The sequence below is a fragment of the Mustela nivalis genome (genome assembly GCF_964662115.1).
Source record: "Mustela nivalis genome assembly, chromosome: 5".
Taxonomy (NCBI): Eukaryota; Metazoa; Chordata; class Mammalia; order Carnivora; family Mustelidae; genus Mustela; species Mustela nivalis.
In genome coordinates, this window is record NC_139024.1 from 154,854,186 (window position 1) to 154,870,952 (window position 16,767).

At 46.3% G+C, this 16,767-nt stretch overlaps 1 protein-coding gene across 11 annotated transcripts in view; it reads right to left on the reverse strand.

The window, feature by feature from the left end:
* The window catches only part of CARMIL1 (capping protein regulator and myosin 1 linker 1), a 297,975-nt gene that overhangs the window by 174,012 nt on the left and 107,196 nt on the right, over positions 1–16,767 (reverse strand). For all 11 annotated transcript variants that reach the window (XR_014311992.1, XR_014311993.1, XM_082731456.1 and 8 more), the window contains exons 3-5: positions 13,391–13,441; positions 9,624–9,683; positions 911–1,032 (exon numbers count right to left, since the gene is read on the reverse strand). Coding sequence is in view for 9 of the 11 variants with exons in the window: in XM_082731456.1 (XP_082587582.1) it covers positions 911–1,032; positions 9,624–9,683; positions 13,391–13,441 (233 nt within the window). In the remaining 2 variants the exon portion in view is untranslated. The remainder of the gene's footprint in view (positions 1–910; positions 1,033–9,623; positions 9,684–13,390; positions 13,442–16,767) is intronic.

Here is a 16,767-nt window from a genome sequence, read left to right on the forward strand (position 1 = left end):
AGAAGGCACAGGCCAGACCCCCCCGCACTGGCAGGAGGTGGAGAAGAGAGAGCCCCGCACAGGTTTGTCAGAAGAACCTAGCAGGTCTCGGAAAGCCAGAGACCGTGAGGAAGCCCCATCCCCACCAAGCCACCTGCAAATGCCCCAAAAGCTCAAGTACACAAGGCTAGGTTTTTCTGCTTTGCCTCTTAATTAACAGGCAGAGCAACATAAAGAACACGTTCCACGAAGGGCAAGTCCCTGAAATGTCCTTCCGGCTCCCACGCAGTAAGGTGCACAGCTCACCATCTCCGTGTGTCCCGGTGAGGCTCTGTGGCCTCCATGCACAGAGCAAGCCCCGGGAGAGGGATTTTTAGACTCTGCCCCATCTCCCTCCAGCGGGAAGGTATTTTCACTAGGGACTATTAATTTAGGGAGCTTTCTGACAGCGCATCTCTCTGCCTTTTACCTACGCCCATCCAACCCCCTCCCAACGACCCACACCCTCCCGAAGGACAGACTCGGTTACCCAAGCACAGAATCCCAATGAAAAGCCCTTAGCAAAGAACCAGGAGGGCATGCACAGACACAGTTCGCTCATATTCCTAACGCGTGTTTCAGAAAACTAAGAGCCAAAAAGTCAAGGAAAAGGAAGCCTCTGGCTCCCATGAGTACTCTCCCTGATGCATTTCTGCAAAGCAGTGAGCCCCTGGTCCCACCAGGGTACGTCTCAAGTTGGGTCAAAAAGGTTTCTGCTTCGGTCCTGGGGGCAGAGGTGAAAGGAGGGCCGAACCCTAGGCGTCAGACACAAGGGCCGAGGGAGGGTTTGCCGTCCAATGTATGAGCGAAGGACGCGGGAAGGGAAGTGCCCTCTCGTTCACAGCCCTGAGGAGCCGCGCTTGCTCTGCTCGCCCCTCCCCCGAGCACTCACACTGGGGACAGGCCGGGAAATATCCTCCGCAGGCAGGTGCCGATGTGGGCCAGCACGTCGCTCACGTCCTCGGGCGACGCCATCTTCATGGAGATGCTGTACTTCTCCGTCTCCACCACCATCTGCAAGAACCAGGTTGGACACTGCTTAGTACTCAGCACAGTGCCTTGAATTCTCGGGTTGAAGTCACCTAAATGATATACTCATGCTGACCTATACCAACGCAATACCAGCTTTTCAAGAAGGTCTCCCTTAAAATAACAACCTTAGCTAAGAGTTGAGGCAGAGAGTTTGGGCAGAGGGTGGAACAGTTGTCGGAAACATCCAGAAACTGAAACAAGGCAAAATTCCAACAGGACCCCCCTCCCCGACCCACCCACCCTGGCCGTGTGATGGAGACAGGATAGACAGGATGGTCCTGAGGTGTGCGGTCTTACCAAGTCTGTTAGATCCCTACTCTCCAGAAGAAGTAAGCATACCTCCTACAGCAAGTAGTCAAGGGCAATCTCATCTTAACTGTTTTTTTGGGGGGAGGTGGGGGACATATTCTAAAACCAAGACCCCTTGTGAGATGTTTCAATGAAGTGTTAAAACCTTTCGTCCGGTAACAAAAATCAAATGCTTATAAAACATTTCGACTTTTCTAAAAAGAGAGACTTCTTGGAAAGGATTATGTGACAGGAACAAGGTCATCATGTTCAGGGCTAGGCAAAGAATCATTCCAATTAAATGCTGGGAAATGTCCAAAGCTTGCCACCAAAAATGCTGACACTGAGGTCACGGAGCTTGCACTGTAAATAAGCATAAATCAGCCTGAGAAAAGGGGCAGGTCGCAAAGAGCAGCTGGTTGTTTATGGACACATTTCAAATAAAAAGAAAAAACATTATTTTAAAAAAACACACACACATTATCTTGGATCTCAAAAATATACATGTTAAATGCAATCCCTTTGGATTTTCACTGCATCAAAATAGCCTCACATATTTACTCCCTGCGGGTATGTAAATTGTACAAAAACATGATGGGGAGTACTACACTTAGGGTGCAACTAGCCAATTAGGTTAACAAAGCAGTTTTTAGATTTGTTTTAGGCTGTCCTAAAATTAGCTAAATTAAAAATAATCATCTGTCTTTCAAAGTGTTAACAGTAAAAGGAAAAGTAATGTGGGGCACCTGGGTGGCTCAGTCCGTTAAGCGCCCACCTTCAGCTCAGGTCATGATCCTGGGTCCTGGGACTGAGTCCAGCATCAGGCTCTCTGCTCAGCAGGGAGCCTGCTTCTCCCTCTGCCTGCTGCTCCCCCTGCTTGCGCTCTCTACCTCTCAAATAAATAAATAAAATCTTTAAAAGTTTTTAAAAAGGAAAAGGATGCAATTTATTTGCCAGAATGATGCGATCAAAGAAAAAGACTTAAATGACCCACAAGCACCCCAGAGGTCTCTCTCAATACCTATCACCTCTGTGTCAGTTAGTTGGCTCTCCATATTAAAAAAAATTTTTTTTCAATCCTAATTTTCATGCACAGGTCTGGGCTTCTAGAAGGTGGCCCAAGGAATATTTCTCCCCCAAAAGGCAGCAAGAATGGCTGCACCTGGAGTTTATTTACTATTCAACCCCAGGACGTCTCAACGAAGTATCTTCAGCAAATTAAAGAGGCTCTTACAGCTAGGCTGCGAGGTCCCACGTGCCCGCATCTGCACGCATGTGTGTTTTAAAGAAACCAGATGCTCTGGGACGCGGCCCCTGGGTCGGTGCCCCGGCCCGCCCCCAACATCCCCACGGTGAGTAATTATATTTTCACGACGGGGCACTTGTACTTTCTTCCCGTCTACTGCATCTGTCTATTCCATTCACGGTTTGGGTGTGAGCAATTAGTAATTAGCTTATTCTAATTTTGCTTCATCTTAACACCTAATCATCCTTAATTGCACAGGATTGAATAGAATGACAGGGAAGAAAAAAAGGTGACAGGTGAAGGGGAAGAAAGGAGGCCTTCAGATTCAAGCTGACGGGAAGGCAGCTCACAGCCCCGGAGAATATGTCACCACCTCGGGCTGATGGAAAGATTGCCACAGAGAGATCCGGGGGACACTCTACAGCAAACCTTCCGCCACGACAAAGAACTCCTCATATGCCTCTGTCCCTCCTACTGCGGCTGCTGAAAAACCAAATGCATGAACCAATTCTGGCTTTGCCACCTAGTGGGACAGAGCCCATGACCTCCAGTATGCGTTTAAGAAAATAATCGACTTATTTAAATAAAATAATAATAATTGAATAATTGAATAATTAAATAAAATCTAAAATAGTAAAAATAAAATAACTATCAGCAGTATCTTATGTAAGATTCAAATTTCCAACCCTACCCTGCCTCCTCTCTTGAAGGTAAAACAACCTGGCTACACACAAGCACTTTTAGATAAATGTCAGCCAACAGATGGGTCAAGTCTTTTTCGTTCTTCTAGCAGAAACAGCCATGGGTTTGCCAAATCATCCTATGACACAGCAAACAATTAATCTTATTAAAAAAAAAATAGGTGTTTTGGTTGTACAAGAAATTGTCCAAAAATTCTGTAACTATAAAACCATATAATGGTTGGTCTCACTGTACTGACCACAAACGGGCAACAGAATTTCCACAGAACCTGGATGCCAAAAAGTGCCACAAGGCAACGAGATTTGGAAAATAAGATAAAGGTCTCTCACATTCCCACAGGGAAGAGGAAAGAGAGCAGAAGTCAATGTCACATTTCACCATCTCAGTAACACAACACACCTCTCTCACTCACACATGAGGAACTGTGAGGGTCCCAGGCCTGTGATCTGAGTTGACAAAGCTCTAATTAAATAGTGATTAAAAGTGAATCAATCCCAGAGAACATTAGAAGAGAATAGGGATGGGAGCGCCTGGGTGGCTCAGTGGGTTAAGCATCTGCCTTCGGCTCAGGTCATGATCCCAGAGTCCTGGGATCGAGCCCCAGATGGGGTTCCCTGCTCAGCGCAGAGCCTGCTTCTCCCCCTGCCTGCTGCTCTCCCTGTTTGTGCTGTTTGTGTGCTCGCTCTCTCTCTGACAAATAAATAAAATCTTAAAAAAAAAAAAAAAAAAAAAAAGCACGTCTCCATCAAGGGGGAATTGTGAGTGCCACAGGCAGATGCTATCATCCTGAGGATTACATGTTAGAGAACACTGGAGAAACCACACATCAAAGGTCCTGGTTACCAGGTTACTATTTCTCAACCTCTAGAATACGAGACTCAAATGCCTGCCCAGACACACTGAGTCCCACCCGCTGTGTGCATGTGCGTGCGTGCAGGGGTGTGAGGGGCAAGGGTCCTCCTGAGGTGTCAGTGTTTCTAAACAGCACCACAGAAACTTCTGAAACGTCAGAATCTGAGTGCTGCGAAGCGCCCAGCATCACAGGTCACTCTGTGGAAGAGGCCCCACCGTCCCACTGTCCCTTCATCCCCAAGGTCCACACTAAGCTGAGACAATGCTATATAGATCCCTCTTCCTGTTTTCACCAGGCCAACAGCCCCACGGGCCTGATACCGCCTGAGCTCCTCTGAATGCCAGACAGACAGAAGGGACGGGACTGCGGTGTCCCTAGACCAGACCAGCACCAGCAGCCACACAGGGAAACCAGTCTCGCTGTACCAACATCCTTTCTCATAATGAAACCCCACAGCCAAATCATACTTTGAATATAACCTTGGCATTAGCATCTCAGTAGTGCCCTTTTGCTTGATCACAACCCTGACATCGTAAACATAAACATCCCAGAACGAAGACCGTCAAGAAGGCCCTGGTTATGTCATCATTCGTGAGTAATCATTCACTCCTGCATATGTCTACCATTTGGGCAAACATATGGTGCTGTAATTTTTCTTCCAAACTCCAGTGTCTAAAGAATGCTAAACACACAGGATAAACACTGCTCTCAGATGAACTATGGAAAAGTTCCAAGGATTTGTATGTTAGCCTCGATCAACGTAAAATGACAGTTCTGACAACTTTTAAGAAAGTCATCAACAGACTGCACACACACGCACGTGTGTAGACACAAACACACATTCTCTTCATAGTTTTAAAAACGAAAAGTAGAATGAAGGAAACAATAAAGATCAGAGCAGGAATCGAGAAAATAGGAAGCAAAACCAATAAAATCAATAGAGAAATTCAACAAAACCAAAACAAGTTCTTGGAGAAGATCAACAGACTCGATAAACGTCTAATCAGACTGGGAGGCAGGAGGGCAGGAAGAAGAACTAACGGATCAGTAAGAGGAGTGACGATCTACAGGTACTGAAAGCATAACAAGGAGATACTGTGAACAACGTTGCATCAGTAAATCTGACAACTCAGGTGAAACGGGTAAGTTTCTTAACAGACACAAACTACCACAGCTCACTCAAGAAGAAACATATAAATGCATCCATATCTATTAAAGAAATAGAACTTTTCATTAAAAACCTTCCCGAAGAAGAAACTCCAGGCCCTGATGGCATCACTGGTCAATTCAACCAAACATTTAAAAAGTTGGTTATTCTAAATTTTTCTAAAAAACCAAAGAGGAAGGATTTAATTCTATGATCACTCTAACACAGAATGCGACAGACTTTTTCAAAGAGAAAAGTACATGGGCGCCTGGGTGGCTCAGTGGGTTAAAGCCTCTGCCTTCGGCTCAAGTCATGGTCTCAGGGTCCTGGAATCGAACCCCACATCCGGCTCTCTGCTCAGCAGGGAGCCTGCTTCCTCTCTCTCTCTGCCGCCTCTCTGCCTACTTGTGATCTCTTCTGTCAAATAAATAAATAACATCGTTAAAAAAAATAAATAAAGAGAAAAGTACAGTCAGTAACTGTCATTAACCTAGATGCAAAGATCCTTCACAGACTTTTGACTAGAATCCAACAATATACAAACTGGATGATACGTCATGACCAAGTAGGGCTAATCCCAGGAACGAAAGGTTGAATTAATACCTGAAAGTCAATCAATATAATACACCCTATTAACAAACTAAAAAGAAAACAAATCCACAAAAGAAAACAAAACAAAAAACCTGTAACAAAACACAAACTAATTCCTGAATGAAAAACTCCCAGCCAAGTTGGCACAAAAGAGAAATTCCTCAACCAGATAAAGGGCATCAATGAAAAACCTCCAGCTAATGTCACTCGTAGTGGGAAGAAAATAGCATTCTCCCTCCGAGATGAGGGAGACAACAAGGATGTCTGCTCCCAGTGCCTCCACTCAGCACCGATCTGGAGGTGTTAGTGAGGACAGTGCCCAGGCGCGGAGATCGGACTTTACCGCACCTAGAAGTGAGCAAGTTAGCCTGTCGCTGTTTCGTGGATGCCAGCGGTACACAGCCGAGTCCTGGATCCCACGGAAAGGACTCTTCATGACACAGCAGAGGGCATGAGCGCCATGCGAAAGGAACCCTGAAACCTGGGTAATCTGTTTTCACAGTGAACAGTAAGCAAGCCCACTCTTTGTTCATAAGGGCACACGCCATCAGCTCATGCGGATACGCATGGCAAACAGAACCCCGGAAAGCAGCCTACGTAAAGAGAAGTCACCAGCACGGAATTCCGGGCACAGCCGGCAAGACGTGGGAACCTCAGAGACCCAACAGCAATAAGGCAGAAAAAGAAATAAAACGGATCAATACTGAAAAGGGAAGGAGTGTACCTGTCTTTATTCACAAACTACGCCATTGTCCATGTAGAAAATGATGAAATTCGTTTTTAAAAGCTACTCGTACTAAAAGGAGAGCACAACCACGTGTCAGGATACAAGTTTAATATGCAAAAGTCCATCGTGTATCTACACAGGCAAGGATCATTAAGAACTGGCATTTAAAACAATACCATAAATGGTACAGCATCACAACATACAGGATGCTTGGGAATAAATCTGACAAAAGACGTGTAAGACCTATATACTGAAAGCTACAACAAAATGCCGCAGAGACAAATTGAAGAAGGCCTAGATAGTGTAGAAATACACAGCTTTCTTGGGTCAAGGGCTCCATACTGTGAAGACGTCAGTTCTCCCCAAACTGGCTTATAGATTCAATCCAATACCAACCAAGATCTCAACAGCCTTCTCTGTAGAAACTGAGCTGAGTCTAAAATTCTTACAGAATTGCAAAGGACCCAGAACCAATGAACAACTGTGAGAAAGTACAAAGTTGGAAGATTAACACTATCTGATTTTGAGTCTTACTATAAAGTTACAGTGATCAGGACGGTGTGGTAGTTGTATAAACACTGACAAACAGACCACAGGGACAAGATTCAGTCCAGTGGGGCGCCTGGGTGGTTCAGTGGGTTAAGCCGCTGCCTTCGGCTCAGGTCATGATCTCAGGGTCCTTAGATCGAGTCCCACATTGGGCTCTCTGCTCAGCAGGGAGCCTGCTTCCTCCTCTCTCTCTCTCTGCCTGCCTCTCTGCCTGCTTGTGATCTCTCTCTGTCAAATAAATAAATAAAATCTTAAAAAAAAAAAAAAAAGTTTTAAAAAAAAGATTCAGTCCAGAAATGGACCAACACTTACATGAACAACCACAAAAGTGGAAGCCAGTTCAGTGTGGAAACAACAGTGCTTCAAACAGGTGGATAAGCCACACACATGCAAAAGAAAACACACACACACACACACACACACCCCAAAAAGAATCCCGCGCATTGCTTTATATACAGAAACTCCTTCAAAGTGGATCATAGAGCTAATGTATAATGTAAAGCTGTAATACTCCCAAAAGATATAGAACATTCTGTGACCCTGGGTTGAGCAAAGATTTATTCAACATGACACCAGCATGATCCATAAAAATATATATATAAAGACAAATTGAACATCATCAAAATTTAAAACTTGTGCCCTTTGAAAAGCACTGCAAAGAACATGAAAAGACAGGCTGCAGATGGAGGAAAAAATACGTGTAAATCGTGTATCCGAAAAGGGATTTGTGTTCAGAATATACAAAGAACTCTTAAAACAATAACAACTCAATTTTAAAAAATGGCAAAACATTTTAAACAGCACTTGAAAAAGGCAGATAGAGGATGGCAGACAAGTAGATAAAAAGATAATTTCTTTTTGTTGAAGATTTTATTTATTTGACAGAGAGAGACACAGCGAGAGAGGCAGGGTGTGGGGGAGGGAGAAGCAGGCTCCCGCCCAGCAGGTTGCCCGAGGCAGGGCTGGATCCCAGGATCCTGGAATCATGATCTGAGCAGAAGGCAGACGCTTAACAACTGAGCCACCCAGGCGCTCGACTCAACATCTTTAGTCATTGGAAAAATGCAAATTAAAACTACAATGAGAAAGCATCACACACTTTTCAGAATGGCTAAAATTAAACACAATGACCACGCCAGTGTCAGGAGAATGTAGAGGAACCGGGACCCCCACGTACTGTTTGTTCGTGGCAACGTCCAATGGTATAACTACTTCGGAAAACAGTGCAGAGTCTTCTTAAAAAGTTAAACATGCACCCACCATACACTTCAGCCATTCCATTCCGAGATATCTACCCATGAGAAATGAAAGCCTCTGTCCAATCAAAGATTTGTACATAAAGGTTCACAGCAGCTTTGCTGGTCTTGGCCAACAACACAAACAACCCAACTGTCCCCCACTGGGTGAAGGGATAAGGCAGCCGTGGTACAGCCCACAGTGGAATACAACAGAACACGAGGGGACATAGCGGGACACAGTGGGACAGAACAGAACACAGTGGAACACTACTCAACAATAAAAAGGAACTACTGAGACATGCAACAAAATAAATCGATCCCAAAACAATTTTTCCAATAAAAGAAGGTAGGCAATAAAGTATCAGACTCCTCTCCAGCTGCAGGGAGCTGACGCCCGCAGGTGAGGAGAGCAAGAGGGCGTGCTGCCTGGGCGATATGGGAAGACCGTGTGATGAGGACTAAATCTGGTATCTCGACTGTGGTAATGGTTTCACAGTGCACATATGTCAAAGCTTAACCACACTGTACACTTCAGCTTCTGGCATATTACTTATTATCGCTCAATCAAGCTGTTTTCAAAAATCTGCATCTTAGGGACACCTGGGTGGCTCAGGTGGTTGAGCATCCAACTCCTGATTTTGGCTCAGGTCATGATCCCAGGGTCGTGAGATCGAGCCCCACGTGGAGCCCTACCTCAAGGCCTGTTATCAGGCTCTGTTCTCAATAGGGAATCTGCTTGAGAGTCTCTCTCTCCCTCTCCCTCTGTATCTTCCTACCATGTGCTTTCTCTCTCTCTCTAAAATAATAAATAAATCTTAAAAAAATAAAAATCCACATTTTATTAATGCCAGAAAAATTTCATGCATCACTATATTCCCAGAAAGACCTTATTAGATACTGTTGTATAATAGCTACAAGATTTTAACACTAAACCTTGTTGTACAAAATCTCGTGTTTACATCCCCAGCTCACATAAGAGCTCACTGGTCCTTCTCAGACTGAGTTCCGCAGAATGTGTTTACCTTCCGAGAACAACACATTCCCAGCCCCGACCCACAAAGCCCCCTGTTCAGTCTCTCATTCAGAAACTTCATTTTCCCTAATCTGGTTTTCCTACATTATCTCAGAGAATTTCAACAGTGAAACCAGACAGGAGTTTCCCAGTTTCAGAAACCCAAGAGAGGTTAGGGCCCCGCTGTCGGGACACACAAGCTGCTGCTGTTGGCACATACCTGAGCGGACTTGGAGCACATGACACCATGAATCTCCAGGTAGCTGAAGGTTAACTCGAGCTGCAATTGAAATAAAAACCTGTAATGAATGAGGGTGGCAAAACCTAGACTTCACGGTGAAAATGCTACAATTACAAACAGTCTGAGAGCCAAACAAGGATCTGGGTGTCTTTGGAAGGCAGGTGGGCTTACCGTCTCCATTCCTGCATGAAGATATGACCTTGATTACTGTCTTTCAGAAAAAGTATTCTTCACTTTACTAAAGGCTGAAAGGAAGCTAGAAGTCTGACTTTTTAAATTTCATGAAAGGACAAAATCAATGGAAAGTTTTTACATATCTACTCTATTATTTCTTCATTGAGAGATGAATGTGTATGAAATGAATGCTCTCCTATTTCAAAATTTTGCTCCAGAAAGTCCCATCAAGATGACGATGTTGGGTTTTCCCTTCTCTCTAAACCCTTACCTCTTTGGGTGACACTCTGGCCACTTACTGGAATCATTGTCATTCCTTCTCCATCTTTCAAAAAAAAATGCCTATTTTGAATGGATTTAGAAAAATACAACATGTAGGAATTTTAAACTGTGGTTAAATGAAACACACAGTTATATAAAAATTTTATCTCTGTGGGCAGATAAATGATTTATTTCCTTTCCGTTTTAATAAGTGATCCTTTCTCTCTTCTCCTATAATCAGCATTTTTCCTCCTTCAAAATAGCTCCAGTCCCACACTTTTCCTATTTTTCCTGGACAACAGCCACTAATCTTTCCCCCAATTTTGCAGTCTTTCATCTGACTACAGCAAACAATCCCAGCACACCTGTTTAAGGAGACGGAGTTAGATCAGTTTATTTGAACTCTTCGCCCTCAAACTAGAAAGGTAGGGGGAAAAGTACCTTTGAGGGAACCAAACCCACAAGACCCTTAGTTGTGCCCCTGGGTGCTATGCTGTACCCTATGCATTTGGTAGGAAAAACATTACAGCGGAGAACCCCTGAGTCTCCAGCTAACTCTCTTGATGTCTAGCGCTGAGGGCCAGAGATAGAAAAGTTATTCTTTCATTATTCACTCAGTCAACCCACAGACGCATGTGGAAGGCCTAGTAGGTGCCAGGACTGGAACTGGAAAGGAGGAGGACATAACTCTCTTGTCCTCCCAGAGTCAAATGCGGCACTGGAGGCGCATTTTAAACATTTTATTCGAGTAGAAGTCTTCTTACCTACCATTATTATCAAAACTGATGCTTGGCTGGGTTTTGAAAAGTCACCTCAAGCAGGAAATCATTTTCTAAAAAGTATTCATATCTACCTTCAGTTAGTTCAAAGCAAAACTTGTAAACATTGTCTCCATGGCTAGCCTTTGACAGAGTGACCACATTTCCTCTTGGAGTAGAGCCCACTGGCTAGCCTGGCCACTGTATTTCCTCTGGGGGCCACACCCGCAAATGTAGGGCGCCTGCCATCCAATTCAAGTCTCTCCAAAATGGAGTGAGGGGGTGTCCAGGTGGCTCAGTCAGTTGGGTGCCCCAACTCTTGATCTCAGCTCGGGTCATGATCTCGGGGTCATGGGATCAAGCCCCATGTTGGGCTCCCTGCTCAGCGGGGAGTCTGCCTGTGATTCTCCCCCTCTCCCTTTGCCTCTGCTCTTCCATGTCCCACCACTCCCTCTCTCTCTCAAATAAATAAATATTTGAAAATAAATAATAACAAACACAATGGAGAATTTGAAGACACTTGCAAAGCAACTTGAGGGTATAATTTTACTGAATTACTATGCTCCCCACCACCTCAGCCTTTAACAACTGTCTGGTCCTTAACAAGACAGTAATTTCTTTTTCCATAATTCACCTTTACCAATATTTAGTATTGCACAGATACTCTTTTGCAGCCTATTTCACTGCTATGTGAAATACCTTTAATTAAATAAATGTACTGCTGTCATGACAGCTGCTATGAATAGGTTTGGAAACAAACCGCTGAACCTCAGTGGGCACTCATTCAACTGGTGGGAGCAGGTGTGAACAGACCGGTGCTCTCACCGCCCAGCAGCTATTTAAACCAGCTGGCATGAGTCCACATCATGCGGCATGGCACAGGTACCCTGTGATCAATCTGGCCGAGGGAGGTTAGTTGGAGGTCAATTAAGACGTTTCCATGGCACCTGGGGCTGTCACTGAGTGAGGCAAAGTGTCAGGGAGCAGGAAAGCATGGAGACATTTGGCGAGGCTCTCAAGTTTGTCAAGGAAACAAGGAGCCAAAAAGGAAGTCCAGGAAGAAGGCAGGGGGAGATTCTTCAACCCAGCTTCTCTGTGGGCCGTGCCTGATCTGATAATTACCCACTCCTGCCCGCAAAGTTGAGCTGGGGCCTTCGGGGGCGAGAGCAAATTTCTAGTTCTTCACTGGGCGTGACTGCAAAAGTATTTACTTTTGGGTTCATCACAGAGATGGACATTTCTATTTTGTACATCTGACTGCATGTGTGATACATTTAACATAAATACCAAAGAAAAAGTGTTCCTTCGCTGCCCAAAAAAAGAGAAGACATTTATGCCATAATCAGTACCTACTATATAGTACTCTTCTGAGTATAATTATTTCCCCAGGAAATTAGTGCCATCAACACAGGTCTTGCTTCTCAGCCAAGGTATGCTGTGGCGCATGAAAACCAGCCTGGTCTAAGGGGGCAACGTGAACACACATCACTTTGGAAGAAAACTGCTTTTCTCTATCTGCGATGCTGACCAGATCTGAAATCAGAACCAATCCCCGAACTATGCACATCATAGGACAAAGCCGGTCTGGGGGCAGAGCAAGGGAGGGGGCAATATGGGGTCAGTCGGCAAAAGAGGGGCAGCGACTGCCCCAGAGATAAGCCGCCTTTCCACATCAGAACATTTTTAATTAGGGGAAATATTATTCAGGGGCCTTCTACTCAATAGGGTACTTGACTATTTCTCAAGCCCATAAAATTTCCTTCTGCAATTAATTTTTCCCCAGTGGGATAATGGTTCAGTCACGTCCTTACAGCCTGCTTTGGAGTGTTTTACTATATAGGCAACGGAGCCCAACACCATCCCCATAAGAACCGATTTCATTTACGACACATTAGAAACAGCCTCACTTCACATGACCAACGGGGGCGGGGACCGACCGGTGCACTCCTCGGAGAAACATCGTAAAATTTAGCATCTGTTATAATCGGGGGCGGGGGCAAAAAAAGGCAGCAGGCACCCTGAGCCCTGGACTAGCAAACAGTGAGCTGGTCTCTTGGTGAAATTAAATCGATCCTTTCCAGAACAGAGTGGTTTCACGGTCGGGCACATGCAGCACAACCCTTCCCCGCTTTGAAACGAGAAGAGGAAAAACGATGGAGTAAAAGCTATTGGTCATCGCAACGCTGAGGTGCTCCCTGAGGGAGAAGGAAGGAAAATATGGGTGTGCTAAGGGCACTCCGGACACAGCCTCAATCGTGAAGTCGGCATCACTGAGGAGTGAGCGTGCGCGCGCATGCGTGCACATGCCGCCCTCGCGAAGTCTGCGTCGCTGAGGAGTGCGCGCATGCGTGCACATGCCGCCCTCGCGAAGTCTGCGTCGCTGAGGAGCGCGCGCATGCATGCACATGCCTCCTTCGTAAAGTCTGTGTCGCTGAGGAGTGCGCGCATGCGTGCACATGCCTCCTTCGTGAAGTCTGCGTCGCTGAGGAGTGCGCACGTGTGTGTGCGTGCATGCGTGCGCGTGCGTGTTGGAGGAAAGGCATGGCCACTTACCTTGCTAGGGATCCGTGCTGTTACAAGGAAGGCCCGGCATGATGTGAGCACCTGCGGGAGAAAAAAGCAGCATCAGTATAAGCACCACCGGTGGGACTGGGAGGCTCTGGTGTGACCCACAGGACTGAGGGACATGGAGCACCGAGAGGCCATAGTGCTTGGCTCCTGGCGTGTGAGCAAACTAAGGGAACTGGGACGGCTGCAGCCATGAGAGTCGCTGTAGGCACCGAACAAACTACCTGTGAACTCTCAAGGGGAGCAGTGGGTCAGCAGCCCACAGGACCAAGAGATATTACTTCAGCTGAGTCAGCACGACAGGTCTTACAGTCATGAGCCTCCCTATACCAACAGCAAACTGAAGGAACAAGCCAAGGGCTCGTGCACGCTTTCCAATTACAACCACCGGCCACGCTGGCCCTCTTGCTTCGCCTTCTCGGTACACAGGCGGAGAACAACTTACACAGGCCCAGGCAGCGTAACCCGGGTACTCCAAGCTGTCCCCAGCTAAGTTTCTTGGCGGGCTTGTCCCAGTCCTTGAGAGAACATGTATGGAAGTTTTCATTCTAAAACTCAGCTAAGAACATCGATGGAGCCCAGAGAGCCCCTCATGCCCTGCAGAGGCTCGAAATGGTTTGAAGTCAGGCCTGGAGGAGGGATCTCACATCTATGACTGCCAAGGTCCCAAGGTGCTTGGAGGCCCAGGCAGACCCCAGGGCCTTTGCAGTGGAGAGGAGGAATCTCTGACACTGTGGTGCTGCTGGGAGAACTGGCTTTTTCATTTCCCGGAGAACCTCCTTATTACTAAATTTAGTATTTACAATGCAGCACACATGTTTCTCTCTTCCGGGGGCACTAATACAAGCAACCCCCAGTCTTGTCGCAAATCTAAAGCCCAGAGAAACTCCGCATAGAGGTAAATTGGTATCCAGGTCACAAAACTCACGTGCCGAAAGAGGACTCAGTATCACCTGTGACCTAAAACCCCCGTTTATCGTCTCAGTTTCCCATCTGAGAGCAGGTCCAGAGAAACTCATCACATTTGCCGGCTTGTGCCAGCATTGAGACTGGACACTGGGACCCCTGACCCCAGCGTATTATATCTATACTCCTTCCCCTCACATGCACCATACATTCAGTGCCAAAAGCCCCAGACAAGAACAAGCCTTTCCATTATTTGCAAAAATACATTATGCTCTGTGAACAGTCCTGCAAAGGGAAACTGGTCCCAAGACATCCAGGATTGTGTTACAAGCACAGTAGCAACAACCACGACCAGTACTGCTGGTTACACCATCCCTGATCCTCTAAGAGCTAGAAACAGTTATTATCTCCATTTGAACAAGAAGAAACTAAGGCCTGGAAAGATTATGTCACTTCCTGAGTGACCCAGAAAGCAGGTGGCAGAGCTGGGATTTGAAGCTGGTGTGGTCTCGGTCCAGAGACTAATTCTTTAATACAGACCGTCAGATTTCCAGAATCTACTTCCTGAAGAGTCTACACACATGCAAACACAGATGAGTCACAGAACTTTAAAGCCAGAAAAAAGCAAACGGGTATAAGCGTCACTGGCAGGATGAGCGATGTCTGAGGATCATAAAGAAAAGAACCTGTCCCTACTGGTCTGCCCGTCTGTCTCTGTCTTCTATCCGCTTACCTGTTTCTAGCTCTCTACCTGAGTAACTCAGTCTGTGTGTGTCTCTCCCCACCTGCCCCCCCTCTTCCACACCCTGCCCTGCTGTGGCGGCCACTGCCCCCCATGCTCCCCAGCTTCTCAGTCTCCAGTCCCTCCTCTGGTTCCCCACTCCCCACCCTCCACTCTGCCCTCATTTCTCAGCACTTCCCCTAATGCCTATGCGGAGCACTCGAGAGCTTTTATGCCTATTTTCAACAGCAGCCACCGTCACAGAGGGGATCCCGCATTCTGGAAGGATATTTCATTTGTAACACGGTCACAGAGACACTCAAACAAAACGTGAAATAAAAATGACAAGGCACCTTTTGACACGGTTGAACAAAGAGCACCTCGGTAATTAAGTGATTACAAGGTCCCCTGTGTGAATCTAATTAATAAGTCTTAGAAACTAATCTCAAACAAGCACCCAGCCCACTGACATGCAGCGGCGCGGGTCGGCTTCCCGTCCTTTTGTCCGTGCGGGGCTCGGGGTTAGGAAGTTTCCCCACAAGAAGCCTGCCTGCCTTCTCTGGACAAGCCCTCTCCAGACCAGTCACCACGGGGGCTTCTAGGTGCCACAGATAGAGTATTCACTGGGTCAGTACACTTTTTAAAAGGGAGGATTAAAACAAAACAAAACAAAACAGAATGTTTCTACGGCCTCACCCTTTGAATAAAGAGCAACCAACCTCTTGACCATGCGTCGACACTACGACGTCCTAATGAGCGCTTCTGCTTTCCCTCAGCCAGCTTGACAGAGCCTCCAATCTGTGCTCCTGTGTGCCAACTCCCTTTCTTTAAAAATATTCCTTAAGTACCCGGTGTCCTCCGGAAGTTGTACCCAGTGTCCTTTCGAATTTGGACACGGGCCAACAGAATTTGCCTGAAAAGAGCCACATTCGTGTGGGAGCCCAGGCTTTGAAGGAAGAAGCTTTCTGCCGGCCGGTCCCCATTTCTGGTGGTCATCTACGGTCCCCAGAGGCACGAGGACTGGTCTTGGAAAGTTTGGGAGGGGGTGGGGTGGAGTGGGTGAAATCATCAGTAGCCAAGCCAGCCTTTCCCAAGTCTATACCCGCCTGTGAGCACAAGAGTGTAGCAGTATTTTGCAGCAAGAGAAGAAAACTACAAATGCCTTCATTCCAAGAATCCTGCCTCTTGGTCCATCAATGCAAACTGGGCCAATAAATGGGGCTATGTTCATGCTGGGAACGCCAAAGAACTTGGTCTCCTAGCTTTCCTGTTCAGCTCCAAGACTGCCCCTGGTTTTGTGGTCTTGGAGGCTTCAGAGTGCATACATATGGCAACCACACAGGAAAACTCCTCAGCGATTGATCCCAGTAATAAGCACCACCTCGTGCTGGGAGTAACAAGTACCCCATTTGCCGATGGTTCTAGTCTGAGCACTGAGAATCCTGTGTTCCAGGACTCCAGGACCCTTGCTCAGCCTCCCTCCATGGGTTTTGGAATCAGGAAGGCAGATTTAAATTCTGGTTCTGCTACTCGCTAGCGGTTTAACCCCAATAATCAGTGAACTTCCCGATACCTCAATTTGCTCATCTGTAGAACAAGAGGAATATTCCTCCATAGGACAAATGCCATGATTTTAAGTATGATACCGACGTAGATAAAGGCCTAGCCCAGCTCCCAAAAGGTCTTTACCAAATACCCGCTCTCTATCATTTTAACTGATGTGATAGCATCTTAA